The sequence below is a fragment of the Mixophyes fleayi genome, chromosome 2 (genome assembly GCF_038048845.1).
Source record: "Mixophyes fleayi isolate aMixFle1 chromosome 2, aMixFle1.hap1, whole genome shotgun sequence".
Taxonomy (NCBI): Eukaryota; Metazoa; Chordata; class Amphibia; order Anura; family Limnodynastidae; genus Mixophyes; species Mixophyes fleayi.
This window is the reverse complement of record NC_134403.1, coordinates 5,220,751-5,244,045: the sequence shown is the minus strand read 5'-3', so window position 1 is coordinate 5,244,045 and position 23,295 is coordinate 5,220,751. Positions and strand designations below refer to the sequence as shown.

The window sequence follows — 23,295 nt, the reverse complement described above, 5'->3', positions numbered from 1 at the left end:
TGGGCTAGAAGCCTGATCATAGATGAGAGATTGGAAGTATGTTTATTTTGCAGTGTCCAGAGCATTTCTATAGGAGTGGTAGGCAGAAGTATATGTGAAGAAGTCATTAGAGGTGCGAGATTTACGCCAGTGATGTTATGCTTTACGGGAAAGTTTTTGAAGATTTTGCGTTACTGTAGTGTGCCGCGGCTGACATCGAACTTGACGTATAGTATGTAGTATCGCTGAAGACACTGGTTCTAGAGGTTTATCCTGGGGTCTTATATTTGACAACACAACCAGTGCTCCAGTAAAGCAATGAGAAAAAAATGATATGCTTATAAAGCATTTGGGAGACGGTGATTCGCTGATGTCAAAATTCAAATGGTTTCCAGTACATCCCAAAAGTCAGTATTTATATTGTTTTTCTCATGTGACCACTTACACAATACCAGTATATGATTTCTATTTCATAGATTCTGAACCTAGTTCCAATTCTGCTGCTCATTTTTTCAGTGCCTTAATCCGCAAAGACTTTCGGCTTTTCCAGCTGCCAACTGACACAGAGCACTACTGTAATGTACAGACAGGATAATTCCTCCCTCAGAGATCTTCTGCTGCAGCCGTTATGCTTAATGTGTCATTGCTACATGACCTATGAAGGTTCATTTGTTTAAATATAAAATAACATCACAACAACCTAATTCAAATTTAGCATCTAAAAATAGCTGAAATGTAGAGCAATTTACTTACCATCGATCTCGTTACTGCCCAATGATAGTTTGTTACTATTATCTCTCTCTGAAATAGAACTGTCCATGCAATTATATGTGAGTTAAATGCGCAGGTTTCCTCGCGGTGCTTCGGTTTCCTCCCACACTCCAAAAGCATACTAGTAGGTTAATCGGCTGCCATCAAATTTACCCAGTCTCTTGACAGAGGGACGGTTGCAAAGGGTGTCTAATCTGAGATGTTCAAATGTGGGGAGCCAGGCCACTTCCGAGCGAATGTCCTAAACTACTGGAACCCATGGACTGTTTCTGGTGCGTATGTTGGGCCTACTTATCTAAGTTGTTGTACGATGCGTTCCATATCGGGAACTCCTTTTTTTTCCGAGTTATTCGTATTTGCATCACCAGAAGAGTGTCCATATCACAACATATATTAGCATCACTTGTATATTATATTATAAGAATACTCCTGGGGAGAGCTCCAGGGATGTGGCATACAAAATTGGGGGCACTTAATGTAAATCTGAACCTGTATATCTGTCAATCATCAGTGATGCAGGCACTAAGGGGAGGAGCATTGACAACTGCTAACACCTGTGGAGGCTAGCCTGGGAATCAGTGGGGTATACTGCTGTATTCAGCAACATGCGCTCTAAGACAATGTGTAGGCCGCACCTTGTTGTTAGCAGGGACATTATAACAGGTATCGGATGTGTTGGGAGAAGCCCCATCAGCCACTGGGGTCTGTAAATTACTTAATTTCTGCCTCCTGCCTGGCCGTGTAATCGCTGCTGAAATCTCTGGTGTAAAGGTCCCTCCTACATGTATTACTGTTCCCTATAAACTGAGCAACCTAGAAATTATGTCAAAAATGTAACTTGCTAGGAGAAAGTCTCCAGACTGCGAAGCCCCTCAGAAAGGGGCTAAACGTCACTCAGCAGCTTTTCTCCCAAGCTTTCAGAGAGAAAATAGTCAAAACCAACAATTAGAACATTACGGGTAATCTGCATTCTTCCAATAACGCTCAGTTATCATTACCATATGGAGGTCTGACAACCATTTTATATTGCGATAATGGTTTGCTTCTACTTTTTCGACACATTTTCCAATGGTAACAACTTGGGCTGAGTTAGGGGGGGTCTGAGAATAGGGACTTTGCATCACATGGGGCAGGTTGCTACAGGCCTCGTCCTCCAACAATAAACCCCCCTCTGTTAAAAGGTGTCCGGTGGGACCGTCCATTTGTTTTTCTGTCCTCTAAATTCCCACCTGATGAATCATTGTGAGATATATGATAATATCCATTCTGCAGGGTTGTACTGAACAGCAGGCTCTCAATGCAGCCCTTGTGGCTGCAGTACTCATTAGATAAAGCCACAACAGCTAGTTCCATATAGACAATTATTTTGGAGCATATTTAAAACTCATTAAATCTTTGCCCGTTCACCTCAGTGGGATATAAAAATTAAAAATACTCACTAAGGTCATGATTCATTACTGATCTTATCTGTGCGGAAAGTGCGATGAGTATTTTAGGAAGAAACAGGGAGATAAAAAATTTTGCAATTCAACAAGGAATGGAAAATTCAAGACATGTGCTCCTTAAGTCTTTTTAGCAAAGGAAAATAAGATGCAATGGATCTAGAGCAGTCAGTACATCTTAAGATCCTGATCTTGAGATCCACTCTTAAAATCCGCTGCTTAATTAAAGATAAGAAAGTGTTAGGTAATGGCAAATGTGGGAGGTGCGAATGATTTGTTTACAAAATAAAAACACAATCAGAGTGTATTATACAGGACTATTGTAACCTTTTGCTTTAACAACACATGTTTATATAACCAGGGACAAATGAGCTTTGAAGTGTTAATGAGCTAAATCAACACAGCTTCTTATTCACCTACATGAAAGATCGTATAATGAGTTTGATTTGAACTAAGAAAGAATGTGGATGCAAATCATCTCAGAATAATTCTCTAGCAGAAATAAACATGCATATTGAAGTTAGTGTAGTATAACAATATATATTATGAACGTTATAAAATGCGTAGCATACTGTTCCATAATCTATCCATAGTAGAGTACATACAACCTCCACACAGATGAAGGTCATGAGTCAGGAATCAAATTCATGACTCCATTGTTAGAAGGTGGATTGGCTAACCTCTAATGCAACATTCAGTTGGAATATAAATACATTCTATAGACTAGAGCGAGAAGCACAACAATACAGCATGTGTGCAACAGATGTAAGAGCTGCATAATAGTACTCTTCCTTATTACCCAAAAAATATGCCAGTTAAGATCTGCACAGGTACCTTAGTAGTTAGCACATCTGTCTCTAAACACTGGCGTCAAGCATGGCCGTAGCATCTGTTGCACACATGCTGTATTGTTGTGCTTCTCGCTCTAGTCTATAGAATGTATTTATATTTCCAACTGAATGTTGCATTAGATGTTAGCCAATCCACCTTCTAACAATTGAGTCATGAATTTGATTCCTGACTCATGACCTTCATCTGTGTGCAGCTTATGGCTCTTATTCGTTAATGAAAGGAACACAAGAGGAACTTTGAACAAACCAGCCTATGTTTTGTTTTTGCAAGGGCTAGTATTAGGATACTACTACATGCTCTACCACAATGATAAAAGTGTCCTCATATTTTAGATGTATCTCCCTCTCAAATGCAACTTTCTTAGGGCAAGGTGCATTTTTTATTTATTACAATGTTTTACTTTCAAAAAGGATTATGCCCCACAGGTCATATTCACATTATTATGTGCATACTGACATCTATTACACTGTATGGCCTAAGACTCAGAGGGGGTTGGCTTGATTTTGAGGGGACTTTCTTGGAGTAAAATGCAACATTGTCTTGAAATCTTGTTTTTTTTCCATCTACGGCTTGTATGTGTTATGTTATATCATACATGACAACTTTCAAAAAGAGTAGTCATGCGACAGGGGGTAGGAGGGGGCATGGTGCCAGCGTCGCGTCACCAAAGACAAAATGAATGCCATGAATTTTGGCGAATCCTGGAGGTTTGCCTACTCTACCGGGAGTCTGGGAGGACTCCCCGACATTCGGGAGAGTAGGCAAGTTTGTGTTATGTACTCAGCTTTAGCAAATATCAATGCAGACCACAGTGGAGCAGAACGGTGGTTTAGTTGCTCGCACTACTGCCTTACAGCACTGGAGTCATGAGTTCAGTTCCCACCCATGCCCTTATCTGTGTGGAGCTTGTATGTTCTCTTCCATGTTTTTGTGGGTTTAAAAATTCTAAGTTGATGTATGCTATGCTCTTTTTCTAATTTTAATCTGACCTCTACATCATAGAGAACTTATGAGTTCACATACTGCATATGAGCTGGTGTCTTGGCTGAGTATTAGTGGACAGCCGTACTAACAGGGTACACAGAAGGATTTCAAACTTATTCATATGATCAAATACACATCTTTAAACCGCTTAACGGTGACATCTTTTACCTTTTACGATGGCTACCGCTACAAGAGTTAACTTACCAACATAAAATAAAGACACAGAGACTTGTTTTGACGAAATGAAAGCTCAGAAATTTATTGAAAGATAAATATGCTGAAAAGAGTTGGCAAATATAAGCAGAACAATCAGCCCCCAGGCCACACGCGTAAGTTGTAATCTCTGTCCAAACTTATTTGGACAAGTCTAGGCATTAAATGTCAATCTTCCCCATTTGGCACATTAGCTGAGGCCCGCTCACCTAAGCAGAGCCCCATAACCTCGAAGGGTTAAGCTGACTAATTGCCCAATCCCTTTAGGGGAGAGTACCTACCACACCTTGAATATAACCAAATTGACCGCTGATTGGGCTGCTTATCGCCACTACTAAACTTTATGAAAATCACTCAACTGACAAGACAAACAAATACACACTCTAAGACTAAAACTAGGTCCTGGGTGGGAGGGGAAACTCTCCAGATGGCAAGAGGAAGTTAACTGCTCTTCCTATACTTTATAAGCCTTCCCCATACATCCATTCTGATTGGCTGACTCACTTCCCACTACACCCAGCTAAATTAACTCTTGCTATACCTTATACTTTTAATTTACATGCACCCTCAGTGTTTATAACACTTTGGGCTAATTTCAGCTCTCTGTTATTCTTCCTTTTAATCTGACCTCACATTTAACATTTATCTACCACTTCAATGCAAGATGGTTTTGGGAAGGTGTTTATTTATTTTGGCATTTGGCATGTACCTTCCTTAATGATTCAGGCCCCCAGGGCACCTTATGTGTATGATATTACTAAGAATGGCCTACCTTTTGGAGGGGGGGGGGGGGGGAAGTTGTTGGTTGAGGGCACCGGTTGTTTTTTGTGAAATGCAATTAGCAACTACCAAATTGTTTTTCACCTTCTCCAGCTTGTATGTTATGTCCCCATCTTGTAAAGACAAACACTGCACACAACACAGGGTCTGCACGGTGGCTCAGTGTGTAGCACCTCTGCCTTCCAGTGCAGGGGCCATGATTCCTGCCCATTGCTGCATCACTGTTGCATTTATATATACTTCTCATATTTGTGTGGATTTCCTATGTGTCCCTTATACAAGAATACACTTGGCTTAAGTTCGTACAAATTAACCTGTTATGTCTTTAGTATTATTAGCCATTTCTTTTTTAAAATATCAAAAAGGTATAGGCTAACTATTAGATATTACACATCAACCACTTTACATTGCAATTTATTACAACTGTGCATTCACCATGGTTGTTTTTTTTAAAAAAAGAGTACATTGTTTAATGTTTGATATTAATATAAAATTAAATTTACTTGAGTGAAGTGTATTAAGATGTATGTTGTGCATATTTAGTTGTGAGTGTTTTAAACCAACAATGCTTTTTGAACAGTTTAGTGTTGTTACTCAGCGCTGCTGCTATAGTTGTTTTGGACTTAAACATGACCCAGAGCTTCCTTAAGTTTAAGCAACAAGTTAAGATAAAACTCTCAGCATTTCTTCTTAACTATCCGACGGATCTGGAGGAAAACTTCTACTCTTCTTAGTCAGTACGATCTCCGCCCAATATCCGCCCATTCCCCTCCCTTTCCCAATCCTTTGTGTTGGGAAAGAAGGATTTTCGTCTTAACGTAAGAAATTCTTAGCTTACAGAACAGATTTTCCTCTTAACTCCATTTTCTGTACATGCGCAGAGAAGACTTTCGTAAGATCCGCAAAAAACGGCAGATAATGAGGACTGTGGACTGTATTATAGAAAACAAATTTCCAACCGGTTTTAGAATGATACATTTTGACCCTGTTCTCAGCCTCATCGACAGGGCATGTTTTCCTGATTGCCTCCTAATTCATGTTCCAAAAATATTTGATCAGTTTCAGTTTGTGATCTTTTTAAATATGGAAGATAATTGTAATTTCCTATCAGTCACAAAAAAATTAGCTGTCACTTGAATTTATTGAAAAAACATCACAGAGGCAGCAAAGCGTTACCCAGCTAACCCCCCACCCAAACCACCGAACCCCCCTTTCTAAACCTGCAATACTAGCTGGAGGGACGATAGTTACCTGACTGCTTTGCTGGGTCAGACTCCATCATCCTGCTTATCTGTGAGTCGAATACCTCGCTGATGTGCGATAGAACTGACGGTCCAGGTTTGTGCTTCAGTTCCATAAGTTATATACTAAATATACATTTACTGAAAGTAGCAGACACACAAAATCATTTTTGAATGCTTTTGCTTTGGTAACGCCATCCTAAATTGTAATCAGAATAGGCATCTCGGCGGTGAGCATTGTTTAATGTCAGCGGTACCTGCCTGTCATGGATAGGGCAGCGTGATAACGAGCCCCTGTCGCCAATAGTAACACCTGTTTATTCACACTCAATGGGGTTCCTTGTCCTTTAATACATGAACCCATTAGTGCATTGAGTGGTTTTGTGATGACGTTACAAGACGTGCTTCCTGGAAATAACGTTTAATCTCTCATCATGTGACAGGAACACATATCCTTGTGTGCTTGTGGTTCACAGAACATGGAGCAGTATATAGACATGAACTGAGCCCCAGATCAGTCATGTAAACCTATCCACACATGGATTCCATGTGCTACAACCCGCTCACAGTCATACTACACGCCTGCAGTATATACTGTACAGCAGCCGTGTAACATGTGTAATTCACTCGTCTGTACTAACAGAGGCAAATTATTGACTTATAGAGCAATTAATCCTAATATAATATCAGCAATAAAGCTAATATATGCATATAACATGAAATACCTTTCTGTAGGGACTTCTATAAGGCCTGTAACAGTTTATTTTGGTACAGAACATTTACCATCGTGCTGTATGAATAGTGGGCAGATTAACAGCAGCACAGGTTATGTCTGCCCTCCTCCCGTCCCCATCACCAGGCTCCCCGCATCCTTATTGGACTAGAAAGGGCCTGGTTACTGCCAGCACAGAACTAACAGCTGCTGAGAAGATAACACAGAATGACATTCCATGTCTGATGGGGGAGACCTGACAAATCTAAGTCTGGGTACCCACTACAGAATATTTCTCCCGATGAGATATTGTTAACGATTTTTACCAACGATCAGCATGGAGATTCATACGTACACACTATAGACGCTGGATACGACTTGCCGTCCGATCTCTGATTTTTGTCTGTCATAAACATTGTCTCTAAAGATTGTGACTCCGTACACACTGTACAGATATTTCCCGTTCCAGCAGCAATATGCTAAATTAATTTAAATAAAGGTCTGAACCTCAGTGCACTCACCACCCACAAACATACATCCACAAATACCATCATCGCCCTTTATTGCTTTGTTCTCCTCTGTGTATAGTGTACGTTCTGCAACCCCGTCCACATGTGCAGGTATTACTATTTATCACCATTTCCATGTGCTTCACGTTTTCACCACGTGGGAGAAGTAAGAGACAACATCATAAACCTAAATATCCACGCCCAGCAAGGCGTTGCTGTTGGAGGAACTATCAGCAGATTGTCGGACAGATGGCCGTGGTTACGTAGATACTGCACAATAGAGCGACATTGTTCCATCGTTTACTGAGATTTTTAGTCCGTTTATAAAATAAAATAAAACGATGCAATGAGCTTTGGAGCGATAATCATTCATTGTTACAGCGCACACTGATTCAGTATCAAGCTGCGCAGTCATTTTCCGTGTGATTGGCCCAATAATAGTCTGCAAACACTGCAGAGTGCGCCCAGCCTACAGAACAGCTGTCTGTTACCCACAACAACGACACAGGATTACTCCACCTTGGTCCTGGCCGTCCTGTGTCTTCTGAACAGAGGTTCCCTGCTGTACCGGCAGACACGCGTGATTGGCCCTACTGGCTGGAATAGAAGCCACATGTCTGAAAGTGGAAAAGCCGTTTCTTAATTGGGTAATTTGATTTGTTACAAAACCTACTGAAGGGAAAGCAAATATGTGTATGTTTGAATGTGGCCCCTCATAGGGTGCTTGTGGCATTAAGGTGGATATGTCACCTCCCCATAAGGGAGGGTGTGTGTGAGCTCATACAATATTCTCTAGGTAGTAACATCCATGAGGCATGAGGCATTTCACGTCTCACGTCTAAGTCTTCTCACTGACTTGTGAACTAAAACATACCTCCCAACTATCCCCATTTCAGTGGGACAGTCCTGATTTTAGGGCTCTGTCCCGCCCACAGACATGCTTGTCTCTGTGGGAGGAATGTAATAGGCCTTCTGGGGTAATGGCTATACCCCTGTCGTGATGTGACCACACCCCCTGAAATGTTGGGAGGTATGTCAATAGAACTACCCCTATTTGAGGGGACTGTCCCGCAGGGGAGGGCTGGGGGGCAAGACTTGACTCAGCAGTCTATTAGGAACATTTTAAAAGATAAAAAATGTAGGTGAACCAGTGACCCAGCCCAAGGTAGCCCACTATGGGACCGGACCAGGGGGCAGATGCCCCCTGACCCCCAGCCATGCCAGCTCCTGCTGTCCTGGTATTACACAGATCAGGAACTTTGCTTGTTGGTGCTTCTTACAACGCACCGCCTACTGTGTGCGTGACTGAAGGGGTGTTATATGGGGAGAGGAGGGGTCTGAGAGCATTTGAAGAGCTGGACACGCCCTCATGTGAAATTAGATGCCCCAACGTGAGGTGGCCACGCCCCCTTTTCGCATGTACAATGTCCCAATTCACCAAACTGCAAAGGATGTAACGTATGTTGTTTCAGCTGACAAAATGGCTGCTCACAGGTACCAGTATAAAAACAATGGCTAACAAGGCCTGTACTATGTTACTGTTAGAGGATATGCTATTGATTGGAGATATGCTATTGATCGGGGATATGTTATTGATCGGGGATATGTTATTGATCGGGGATATGTTATTGATCGGATATGTTATTGATCGGGGATATGTTAATACATGATGACAGGTTCCCTTTAATATAAACAATATATGAGCCTGAGAATTGTACAGAGCAGTCCATGATGTTATGTACATATAATGCCGCCAACCACTTGCTCTCTGGCAATCAGCCAAAACCAATTCACCAATCAATGACTGCTGCAGCAGCTGATTACACAGGGATTTCCTAACTCCCCAGCTCCTGTACTCTGAGTGGCCCCCATAGAGGACTGCCGGACAGACGTGATTAATGTTACTTCACTCTGGGCTGCTACATACAGAGGTCAGCGGTACATTGCTCTCCACCACTTCCACCCCAGGGTTTGGAGATGGTGAGAGAGGAAAGGCCATTATTATTGCAATGCATCAATGTACAGCACAGCCTGCACTGTATGGTAATCTAGCAGGAAGCTGTATAGCTGAGCGCCCAGTGAGGGTGGATCTGTGCAGAAGCAGAAAGCTGTCAGTGTGTACAACCCACATACGGCTGGGAGAGAGACAGAACAGGCTGTGTGATCGCACAATAATCCTAATTCTCTCTCTCCCTCTCACATTTCACACACTCCCTCCTTCTAATCTCAGCAGGATTTGCAGCAGCAGCAGCAGCCAGTGCACACAGAGGGGACAGATCTGTTTGTTTCCAGACGCTCTGCTTGCAAAACAAAAGGCACTTCGCACCCAGCAGCGTGTCAGCCGGATTGTGTGACAGAGAGGAGACTGCCCACAGGATCCTGGCTGGTTTAGCTCTACCTGTCCCGTCTGCCATCCATCCTCTGAGTGGCTGCACGGAGAGCCTAGTGATGGGCGACAAGGGAACCAGGTGAGTCCATCGCTCACTTCTCATTCTTGGTGTTTGCATTGACCCATCGGATGGACAGGACATGGCGGTTCAGGGGTTAAAGGGCCCTGGATCTGTGGTTGCTCTTTACTGCAAGGAAATGAGAAGACACAAATTCACAATCAGAGGAGGGGTGTTGATTGAGTGATAGGGGATCCCCCCTCCCCATTCATACAGTGTCCTGGCCTGGTATAAGTGCAGGTAAATGCCCAGCTGGGTACCTGTGTGGCATGAATTAGGCTGTACTTGTGTCTGAGCGAGGCAGATCTTACATCCCCGGGTTTGTTGATAGTGGAGAATCCGAGGAAGTCAGACTGGTTCACAAGCTTCCCCCGGGCACAGTGCCTGCCAACAATTTACTACTGTATCGTGGCATATCCCTGTTATCACTTATAACAATATAATGTACCGTACCTCAGACCCGCACCTCTAGGGGAGGGGGCCCTGGTATCTTTACCAGAAGGTGGTCATTATTTATTGAAGTCCCTACCTGAAAGGGTTAGTGTTTATCTGTTCTGTGCCCTGAACACCTAATTCATCAAATGTATGGAAAGCTGCTAGGCTGCTGTGATTGGCTGCATAAATAACATTAATGAGGACATGTGTATAATACACACTGTATACCTGTTATATAATACTTATATATGTGTCTGTAGTAATACTGTACAATATCGGGAAGAAAGATTAAAGTTTGTAATGCACATTTTTGATCAGATTGTGGGCACCCACCTGCGGGCGCAAGGTGACCTCAGTCCCTCTCTCCGTTGGTAAGAAACGTGTCTGTATTCATTGTGCTCAGGACACAGAAGGGAATGGTAGATTCTGTGTAGTAACAATACACAGCGGGGAGAGGAGACCGGTGTATGAGCGGCTGGGGGGGTCTGTGCCGTGATGTGTATGTTATATGGAGGATACATGGGTGCTGTACAGAGGTAGAGCCCTCTCCTGGTTATATCACAATGTGACGCTTCTGTCCCATCACCAGCTCATACAACCCATCACACCCAGAGATACTAGTACGATACTAACATGTAAAAGCAGAGATGTGTCACCTTTACCGGCCTTAGTTTCTGATATTAGGTACCGATATGTTCCCCAATGATCAATACGCAGAGATTGATAACCAGTTCTGTATAGCAGAACTAAGCAGCCTATGGATCACATAATGTGCCAACCAGAGCATTATAATGCTTTATAGCAGAGTATACGACCGGTGGCTCGTCAGCTGATGTAGAACTACAAGCCTCAGCAAACAAAGGTATTCCACCGACCAGTGACCACACAGCGATCCCTACTCCTATCGCAGGTTTGTGTCATATTGTTATAACGTAATATTACATTACTGGGCTGTTATATTGTTAGTTATGACCCTGTATGTACCAGAGGTGAGCTGCGGGGAGGTCAGAGCTGCCCTGGCCAGTAGCCCCCCGGGCACTAGGACCCCAGACTCACAGATCACAGCTGGTCCCCCAGGAGTCAGCGTACAAGTCATCACCTTCTAACCGTCTACTGAGGAAGTGGGTCCCTGGGGCCCCCTGTATGTGGTCTATCGGGGCCACCTGTATGTGGTCTATTGGGGCCCCCTGTAGGTGGTCTATCGGGGCCCCCTGTAGGTGGTCTATCGGGGCCACCTGTAGGTGGTCTATCTGGGCCACCTGTATGTGGTCTATCGGGGCCCCCTGTATGTGGTCTATCGGGGCCACCTGTATGTGGTCTATCGGGGCCCCCTGTATGTGGTTTATCGGGCCCCCTGTATGTGGTCTATCGGGGCCCCCTGTAGGTGGTCTGGTGTTACCCATGACGTCTGATTAGACTGAACTCAATCAAAGAATTGATGTAAACATTGTATTAAATACATGAACTAATTACCTAGGCACCAATTACTTCCATTACAATGTCAGACAAAGGTCCACCTGGGGAGGTGATCACTTATTTCTACTGCCATACATAACAACTTTCAAAACTCTTCCTCCGCTATTCAATTCACAGCCTTGAATAGCCTTGAATAGCGAGTGCGGGGCTTAATTGCGCCATTAAGCCCCACCCCGCAGTTCAATTTCAGCGAATCCGGGAGGCTTGCCTACTCTTCCGGGAGTCCCGGCAACTCGGGATCCTCCCGGGAATTCCGGGAGAGTATGATTACTGCTGATATCAGATTTAGGAGGGTGCTGCATGTAAGGACTATAAATACATTATATATTATATAAGCTCTCATGAACAAGGTACTCTCTATCCGATGTAATGGGCCTGCTCCTCCTTTGTTTACATCAGATGTACTTGTCGGTCCTGAGTCCTGAAGGACTCTAGGGAACAAAAAAGGATCAACTTTAAATTTCAGTGTAAAAATAACCAATCAAGTATTTGTGTGTTATATGAAATAACAGCCAGTATTTAACTTATGTGCAAAATAATAAACTAATTTGCACCCCTTGCATTGTAACATGGTTTGTCCAGGAGACAATTTACTCCTTTCTTTGCCTTACTTTCCTTAATGACTCAGGCCCATTATGTTTAATGTATGTGTGTGTTAGTTTTATTTGTGCTAATGGAATTTAGGTCCTGTATGTTCAGTCTGAGCACAGATCAGACAATAAGAGCTAGATTTACTAACCTGCGGGTTTGAAGAAGTGGAGATGTTGCCTATAGCAACCAATCAGATTCTAGTTATTATTTATTTAGTACATTCAGCAAAATGACAGCTAGAATCTGATTGGCTGCTATAGGCAACACCTCCACTATTTCAAACCCCCAGCTTGATACATTTACCCCCTGGTCTCTGCTGTCAGGAATAACACGCATGTGCAATCAGTAGCACATGGGATATGCTGATCTCTATGTAAAGGATGGACTGTCATGTGATCATGTACAACTTTGTTATCAATGTCTGTGGACACAGCACACGCGTGTCAGCGTGGATATCAGAGGCCCACATGCCTGCAGTATTTGCCAGAAATGTGCCAGATTTTCAGGTTTTTTTTAATTAAGGTTGAAAGAGATTCTGTGAGTTTGTCTCCAGAACCTCAGTGGGGGATAGTTACACAGTGTCCCTAAACCACAACAGCCAAACACTTACTGTCATTGTCTATCTTGTGATAGACAGATAAAAGCTGATGATTGTTAGAGGTTTAGTGTCAAAGGGCCTGTTTACAACATTAGTAAACATCTTTAAACAATTTCATTGAGGTGCTAAGAAAAGTTTCTGATGCATGAAGATGTAGTCTGTGTTATATTGCTTTCCCTAATGCCAGAACAGCAAGTTTAATAAAAAAAGCTGCTATAAGTGGCTCAATACACTCTGCCATATTTCTGTGAAAACTCTGCCTACGTCCTGATTCACTGTGTTACTGATTTGATCAATGCATACACGTCCTTCTTAGCAGCAATATGTGATATTGTGTGCAGTACAGCATAAGGCCTACACTAACTATGACATGTGTATTTTTCATATGTAAGAATCCAGAAAATTATGCTTATATATGAATAAATATCATTTATAATATACAGTATTGTTATGTAATACATGTTACAAATGTAACTTATCTTCATCCAAAGTACATGTATAATCATTATCATCATCATCATCATCAACATTTATTTATATAGCGCCAGCAAATTCCGTAGCACTTTACAATTGGGAACCAACATTTATAAAACAATACTGGGTAATACATACAGACAGAGAGGTAAGAGGACCCTGCTAGTAACTCATTGTACCAACTGAGGGCAATGGGTCCTAGTTCACACACATTGGGCTACAGAAGACTTGTGGAGTTAGAAGAGCGAAATTACTGAACTCCAGGTAAACAATTAGAGCTTCATGTATAGCTGGAGCCAAGTACATTTCTCTGGGATAAAATACGAATTTCACTATTGCCAATGCCCAAAACCAGACTTATGCTCTAGTCTATATCTAGTCAGTGGCATCTTATTACTTCTAATGCTTAGAGGCAGATCAGCCAACATGCCGACTTACTTCACCCCAAATTCATTCTATCCTCTTACAGTTCCGCCCTATCACTCTCTAATCTGTACTACTCCAAGGCTCTCACCGCCTCCCAATTCTTCAGCCCCCATCGCCTCTTTGCCACCTTCACCTTCTTCCTCCCGCTTCTCTACTCGCTCTGTTCTTGACTGTGTCTCACCACTTTATCTCCAAAATGTCATGACAGCTACTCTTATCAGTATGTTCTTGCCTCCCCCTCCCACTCGTTACCCACCTTCCACCCTCCTCTCTGAACACCATCTTCACCCCCTGCTCCCCACTGTCACCGCCATTCACTAGGTCATCCACCATGATATCCGCACCCTTCTATCCTCCTTACCCCCCTCCACCTGCCCCATTGACCCCATGCCCTATCACTTCTTCAATTCCCTCTCTCTCAAGGTCTGCTCCCACCTTGCTCACCCATCATCCTATCCCTCTCTTCTGGCACATTTCCCTCCTCCTTCAAACATGTTCTTCTTGTCTCCCCATACTCAAAAAACCATCACTTGACCCTTCCTCTATCTCTCATCAGTGTCCTCTCTCTCACCATCCATTTACCTCCAAGCTTCTAGAAATGGTTGTCTACAACCGTCCCCCATCCTTTCTCTCCTCTTACTCACTCCTTGATCCACTCCAATCTGGATTTCACTCCCTCCACTCAACCGAAACGGCCCTGACTAATGTCTCCAACAACCTTCTCTTCACTAAATCTAAAGGAAATTTCTCCCTTCTTATCCTTCTCGACCTCTCTGCTGCCTTCTCTACCATTGACCTCCTCCTCCTTATACAAACTCCCCAAACTATAGTCCTCTGTAACCCTGTCCTCTCCTGGTTCCCCTCGTACATCACCAGCCGCCCCTTCTCAGTCTCATAGAATCTGACAATACTATTAACCAAAGCTGCGATGTTCTGTCTGTAGTAAGTATTTATTGTACCAATACCAAATATAATGATAGAGGACAGCAATAAAAAGTAAGAAAATAGCTGTATTACAGAGCTTGTGTAGGAGAACAAGTAACTGTGTCCAGTGCGGCGGAAAAACATATCCATGTATGCAGACTCCTTATGTACAGACCCCCTATGTGCAGACTCCTTATGTACAGCCCCCTTATGTGCAGACTCCTTATGTACAGACCCCTTACGTGCAGACCCTTTATGTGCAGACTCCTTATGTGCAGACCCCTTATGTGCAGACCCTTTATGCGTAGACCCTTTATGCGGACTCTTTATGTGCAGACCCCTTATGTGCAGACCCGCTATGTGCAGACTCTTTATGTACAGACCCCTTATGTGCAGACCCTTTATGTGCAGACCCCTTATGTGCAGACTCCTTATGTACAGACCCCTTACGTGCAGACCCTTTATGTGCAGACTCCTTATGTACAGACCCTTTATGTGCAGACTCCTTATGTGCAGACCCCCTATGTGCAGACCCCTTATGCGCAGACTCTTTATGTGCAGACCCCCTATGGGGAGCGAGGTAACTGGCAGAGGGATGGCATTAGATCATTCTTTATCGCTGCGGTCAGAGCCTCACCTGCAGTACAGGAGAAATCACAAAGTGAACTTATCACATGGAGGTAGTTACCTACCAGTGGGCCTTGGGAAGGATATATTTAGGGTAATATTGGTGTAAGTAATGTCCCAGTATAGGTGTCTGTCTCACTACAGCAGCCAGTGAGATAATAGCAGATTGTACCCTGGAGTGTTAGTTACTTCCTTGTTTCCTATTTGTGGCTGTAGAGGAACTAGAACTAACTACTGTGTTTACTGTAAGAAAACTGCTAAATCTTATGTAACATGAGTCTAAAAAGTGTCTATTTTGCACATTTCTGACCACATTGATGTAAGAAAAGGAACTCAACTGGCAAACTAATGATAAATAATAATTCCTGTTTTTAACTATATAAATAGAATGACCACAATTATATTTTAACTATGTCCCTCCTCACTGACCACCCTGAGACCAGTAACCACCGTAGGTTACAGAATATATAAGGGGGCTCGACGTTCCCATTTAGCTGCCCATGGACAGGATCGGTGCCGGTAACTCCCATCACCAGAACCTCAAACCTGGAGACATCACTGTTTGGGGGCCAGAAATTTGGGCTGGGACCTTAAGTGATCCTGTCCATGGATCTGCAGACGAGATTCATCTCCTGATCCACCATCTGATGTTCAAATAAGAGTTTACAGTAAACCTGCTGCTCTCTTTATTGTCATTGTATCGGCCGATTAATGAATATTACAACTACCGATGTACAAGTGTTAATTATTTAAATTTTATGTCACAGGGAAAGAAAGAAATATAAGCGGTGACCTCAGAACTCACTGATTATAAGCGGAGACCTCAGAACTCACTGATTATAAGCCGTGACCTCAGAACTCACTGATTATAAGCGGTGACCTCAGAACTCACTGATTATAAGCGGTGACCTCTGAACTCACTGATTATAAGCGGTGACCTCTGAACTCACTGATTATAAGCAGTGATCTCTGAACTTACTGATTATAAGCGGTGATCTCTGAACTCACTGATTATAAGCCGTGACCGCAGAACTCATTGATTATAAGCCGTGATCTCTGAACTCACTGATTATAAGCGGTGACCTCAGAACTCACTGATTATACGCGGTGACCTCAGAACTCACTGATTATAAGAGGTGACCTCAGAACTCACTGATTATAAGCCGTGACCTCTGAACTCACTGATTATAAGCGGTGACCTCTGAACTCACTGATTATAAGCGGTGACCTCTGAACTCACTGATTATAAGCCGTGACCTCAGAACTCACTGATTATAAGCGGTGATCTCTGAACTCACTGATTATAAGCGGTGACCTCTGAACTCACTGATTATAAGCGGTGACCTCAGAACTCACTGATTATAAGCTGTGACCTCAGAACTCACTGATTATAAGCGGTGACCTCAGAACTCACTGATTATAAGAGGTGACCTCAGAACTCACTGATTATAAGCGGTGACCTCAGAACTCACTGATTATAAGCCGTGACCTCAGAACTCACTGATTATAAGCCGTGACCTCAGAACTCACTGATTATAAGCCGTGACCTCTGAACTCACTGATTATAAGCCGTGACCTCTGAACTCACTGATTATAAGAGGTGACCTCAGAACTCACTGATTATAAGCGGTGACCTCAGAACTCACTGATTATAAGCCATGACCTCAGAACTCACTGATTATAAGTGGTGACCTCAGAACTCACTGATTATAAGCAATGACATCAGAACTCAGTGATTATACAGGTAATATTTACAGGTATTTATACAGATATGACCTGAGTCATTAAGGAAAGTAAGGCAAAAAACAGAGTAAATGTTCTCTGGGACAAACCATGTTACAATACAAGGGGTGCAAATTAGTTTATTATTTTGCACATAAGTTAAATACTGGCTGTTATTTCATGTAGCACACAGATACTTGATAGTTTTATTTGTACACTGAAATATAAGGTTGATCTAGGACAAGTCCTACCCGTATTATAAATCTGCCATCACATTTTACATTTATCTCCCCCTCCAATGTAACATGGTTTTGCCTAGGTGCAAAGTTACTCCTTTTTAATGCTTTGCTCTCATTAATGATTCCAGCCCGCAGTACTTATGCAGTAAGTGGTAACAGCACTGGTTGAGCTTCCTCTGCTGTCAGTGCAGGAGTTAATGGCTCTGCAAATATTTATAATCCGGTGACCTTTTAAAGTGCTATTTACTATGTGCAGGAATGTGAGTGTGACGGCGGAGGACGGCCGAGCGCTGCGTTGTGTTATCCTGCGCTATAAGAGGGACTGTACCTCTGTGTACAGAGTGGATTATAGGGGATATCATTCTCTATTTAGTAGACTGACAGTTCATCTCCGTGCTCAGAAGGTAATATAATAATAACTGGATATAACATCCTTAAGGGACAAAATAGACTATTTATAATTTAGTCACTTTTTTTAATTCTAATAAATAAATAGGGACTGGTTGGGGAAGTGCAATAGTTCATCTTTTGTTAATGTAAACAAACATTTTTCTTTGGAAATACAGGAAACTGATACATTTTTCTGTCTGCCTTTGCTCTGTGCTTTTCAGTCAGGTATATCTATCATTCGATCGAGCTGGTTACTTGGCCAAGAATGTGACACAGAGCTCTGTGGACACTGTTACATCCAGTGCAGAGAGTAGAGCAGAGTTACGTTTTATCCCGAGGGCAACAGAAAAAAAACAACAACTTTGCCTGATGATATAAGGACATGATTGAAAAGCAGCATATAAAAGTAAGATAGAAAACAGCCAAGTATTTAGCACATAAAGTTGAAGAGTCCAGAAATTTAAGTTATCTGAAGGGGAACAAATACTTTAAATAGTAATAATAAGAAAAATAACAATCAGCAGCACAATTACTATTATAAAGTCCCCCCTCCCCCATCCCTGCTGTTACTTTCTCACCCACAATAAACTGAAAGTGCTGAACATCAGGTTGTGCAAATAACTGAGCTGTGGGTCTGGTGGTCTGGTCGAGCTCAGTGTACGGTCTTTTCTTCCTGATTGGACAGAATTGTTGGTACATGTTCAGCCAATCACATTCAGGAGAAACGCTGTTCAATGATTGGCTGAAAGTGAACTTGAGAATGACATTGATTTTCCTCACATTTTGCATTAAGGTTCATGACCAACAAGATTTATTGTATATTGAATCCAAGTGGTGGCTTCAAACACTGGAGGCACAAACGTTTATTTAAAAGCTTGAAGTCAGCAGGATTGATGTGTTACGATCTAAGTTTCCCTGATCTGGGAGCGCTATGGTAAGAATCAGGGAAGCCTGAGACTGAAGGGGGATTAGGCTGGGTACACACTACACCCGATGCGATATCACTAATCATTTTACCAATGACTGAAAGTCCCGATCAGCAGCCGATTCCTGTGCACACACTGTACACGTTGTACACGGTTTACCGTCAGATCTGGGATCTTCATCTGTCATAACCGTCGGCTGAAAAGATCCTGACTCTGTAATCTCTACGGGAGATCTCTGGACACTGCTGGTTGTGGAACGTACACACTGCAGAACCGACATCGTTATATAATTATATGAAACAATACGATGAGCTTTAGAACGATAAAACCTGATGGTGCAGTGTACACACTAATGTGATATCTGACCTAACAGTCGTTTGTTGTGTGATTGGCCCAATAATTGGGTGAAAAACCTGCAGTGTGTCCCCAACCTCACACAGGACAACAATTCTAAGTGGGAGCTTATCTGAATGATTGCACAAGTGCAAATGTGTTATGCAATGCTATATATATATATATATATACACATGAAGGAAACTGGTCACATTATGTCCCATAACCTGGTGGGTAGGACCATGGGCAGCAGTTGGGCTGAGTGACAACACTCACCCAGAAATGACCACAGCAGTCCTTAGTGTTGTGTGGAGAGACTACATATCCCAGCATGCATTGCCAGCATGACTTATACTTAAATGACACCTGAGGGTAGATGTATCAAACCTTCTATAAAGGAACAGTGGAGGTGTGGCCCACAGCAACCAATCAGATTCTAGCAGTCATTTATCTAGTACATTCTATAAATTGAAAGCTGGAATCTGATTGGTTGCTGTGGGCCACACCTCCCTTTTCCTTTTTTGAAGGTCTGATACAGTTGCCCTCTGAAGTGTCACATGTAACCCAAGGTCATGATGGGGAAGGACAAGGTTACAATGTAACAGTGTAACATTCAGTAGCAGGCAGCTAAGTCTTCTCATATACTGACCACACGCAGCGTATTTACTGTGTAACTACTGTCCAGCAGCCTGATAGAGGCTCAGCTTACTGTCTCTGTGGGGTCATACACAGCGCATGTTACATCCCCTCCTCCATCATCCAGCCGTGTCCTAATAACCTGTAGTGCCTGAATTATTAACACATCACTTACATATTATTTGTGAATATTGTGCTGCTCTTGTATGAAGCCAATTGCATAATAATTTTAATGGCCACTGAATCCATTGTCATTTGTCTTATGGTCTCAGATTAAAGAGGTCGGTTATCACTAAACCCACTGATCTGCCAGGTAGAGAATAGTCCACAGAGATCAGTGTATACCTGCAGCAGTGTACACAGTACTGTATCTAGCAGAGTAATTAGAGTGTTTGTATATGATGTTTATCAGAGCGCTGGGTCTGCACTAATAACCTCACACACAAGTCTCCGGCTCTCACTTTATGTGCTTCAGTCTCCTCTTCTGTATGTTTATGTCTACAATATATCATTTGTTACTAGATCACGTTGTATGTGACGGCCACAAATGTTTGAGAATTGGAAAGTGACAAATAAAGATGTTGAATAATTTTTGGGGAGAACTCAATGAAAAATATGCACCTACAGTCCAGTAACAAAAAGCAATATATATATATACATACATATATATAGATAGATAGATAGAAAGATAGATAGATAGATAGATAGCTAGATAGATATGAGATACATAGATAGATAGATAGATAGATAGATAGATAGATAGATAGATAGATGTGAGATACATAGATAGATAGATAGATATGAGATGGATAGATAGATATGAGTTAGATAGATAGATAGATATGAGATAGATAGATAGATAGATAGATAGATAGATAGATAGATAGATATGAGATAGATAGATAGATAGATAGATAGATAGATAGATAGATAGATATGAGATAGATAGATAGATAGATAGATAGATAGATAGATAGATAGATAGATAGATATGAGATAGATAGATAGATATGAGATAGATAGATAGATAGATAGATAGATAGATAGATATGCGATAGATAGATAGATAGATAGATAGATAGATAGATAGATAGATAGATAGATATGAGATAGATAGATAGATAGATATGAGATAGATAGATAGATAGATATGAGATAGATAGATAGATAGATAGATATATAGATATGAGATGGATAGATAGATATGAGATAGATAGATAGATAGATAGATAGATAGATAGATAGATAGATATGAGATAGATAGATAGATAGATATGAGATAGATAGATAGATAGATAGATATATAGATATGAGATGGATAGATAGATATGAGATAGATAGATAGATAGATAGATAGATAGATAGATAGATATGAGATAGATAGATAGATAGATATGAGATAGATAGATAGATAGATATGAGATACATAGATAGATAGATAGATAGATAGATAGATAGATAGATAGATAGATAGATATTAGATACATAGATAGATAGATAGATAGATAGATGATAGATAGATAGATAGATAGATAGATAGATAGATAGATAGATATGAGATGGATAGATAGATAGATATATATGAGATAGATAGATAGATATGAGATAGATAGATAGATATGAGATAGATAGATAGATAGATAGATAGATAGATAGATAGATAGATAGATATGAGATAGATAGATAGATAGATATGAGATGGATAGATAGATAGATAGATAGATATGAGATAGATAGATAGATAGATAGATAGATAGATAGATAGATAGATAGATATGAGATAGATAGATAGATAGATAGATATGAGATGGATAGATAGATATGAGATAGATAGATAGATAGATAGATATGAGATAGATAGATAGATAGATAGATAGATAGATAGATAGATAGATATGAGATGGATAGATAGATATGAGATAGATAGATAGATAGATATGAGATAGATATATAGATATGAGATAGATAGATAGATAGATAGATAGATAGATAGATAGATAGATATGAGATGGATAGATAGATAGATATGAGATAGATAGATATGAGATAGATAGATAGATAGATAGATAGATAGATAGATATGAAATGGATAGATAGAAAGATAGATAGATATGAGATAGATAGATATGAGATGGATAGATAGATAGATATATAGATATGAGATAGATAGATAGATAGATAGATAGATAGATAGATAGATATGAGATAGGTAGATAGATAGATATGAGATGGATAGATAGATAGATAGATAGATAGATAGATAGATAGATAGATATGAGATGGATAGATAGATAGGAGATAGATAGATAGATAGATAGATATGAGATGGATAGATAGATAGATAGATAGATAGATAGATATGAGATGGATAGATAGATAGATAGATAGATAGATAGATAGATAGATAGATAGATAGATATGAGATGGATAGATAGATAGATAGATAGATAGATAGATATGAGATGGATAGATAGATAGATAGATAGATAGATAGATAGATATGAGATACATAGATAGATAGATAGATAGATATTAGATACATAGATAGATAGATAGATAGATAGATGATAGATAGATAGATAGATAGATAGATAGATAGATATGAGATAGATAGATAGATATGAGATGGATAGATAGATAGATATATATGAGATAGATAGATAGATAGATATGAGATAGATAGATAGATATGAGATAGATAGATAGATAGATAGATAGATAGATAGATAGATAGATAGATATGAGATGGATAGATAGATAGATATGAGATGGATAGATAGATAGATAGATAGATAGATATGAGATAGATAGATAGATAGATAGATAGATAGATAGATGATAGATAGATAGATAGATAGATAGATAGATAGATAGATATGAGATAGATAGATAGATAGATAGATAGATATGAGATGGATAGATAGATAGATAGATATGAGATAGATAGATAGATAGATAGATAGATAGATAGATATGAGATAGATAGATAGATATGAGATAGATAGATAGATAGATAGATATGAGATGGATAGATAGATATGAGATAGATAGATAGATAGATAGATAGATAGATAGATAGATAGATAGATATATAGATAGATATGAGATAGATAGATAGATAGATAGATAAATATGAGATGGATAGATAGATATGAGATAGATAGATAGATAGATATGAGATAGATATATAGATATGAGATAGATAGATAGATAGATAGATAGATAGATATGAGATGGATAGATAGATAGATATGAGATAGATAGATATGAGATAGATAGATAGATAGATAGATAGATAGATAGATAGATAGATAGATATGAAATGGATAGATAGAAAGATAGATAGATATGAGATAGATAGATATGAGATGGATAGATAGATAGATATATAGATATGAGATAGATAGATAGATAGATAGATAGATAGATAGATATGAGATAGGTAGATAGATAGATATGAGATGGATAGATAGATAGATAGATAGATAGATAGATAGATAGATAGATAGATAGATATGAGATGGATAGATAGATAGGAGATAGATAGATAGATAGATAGATATGAGAT

General features: G+C 40.6%; 1 protein-coding gene across 1 annotated transcript in view; it reads left to right on the top strand.

The window, feature by feature from the left end:
• The first annotated feature begins 9,396 nt into the window (after nt 1–9,396).
• Nucleotides 9,397–23,295, top strand: part of LOC142140625 (beta-arrestin-1-like) — a 196,153-nt gene continuing 182,254 nt past the window's right edge. The window contains 1 exon segment of the mRNA XM_075198333.1: nt 9,397–9,951. Coding sequence (XP_075054434.1) covers nt 9,932–9,951 — 20 coding nt within the window. The 5' untranslated portion in view covers nt 9,397–9,931.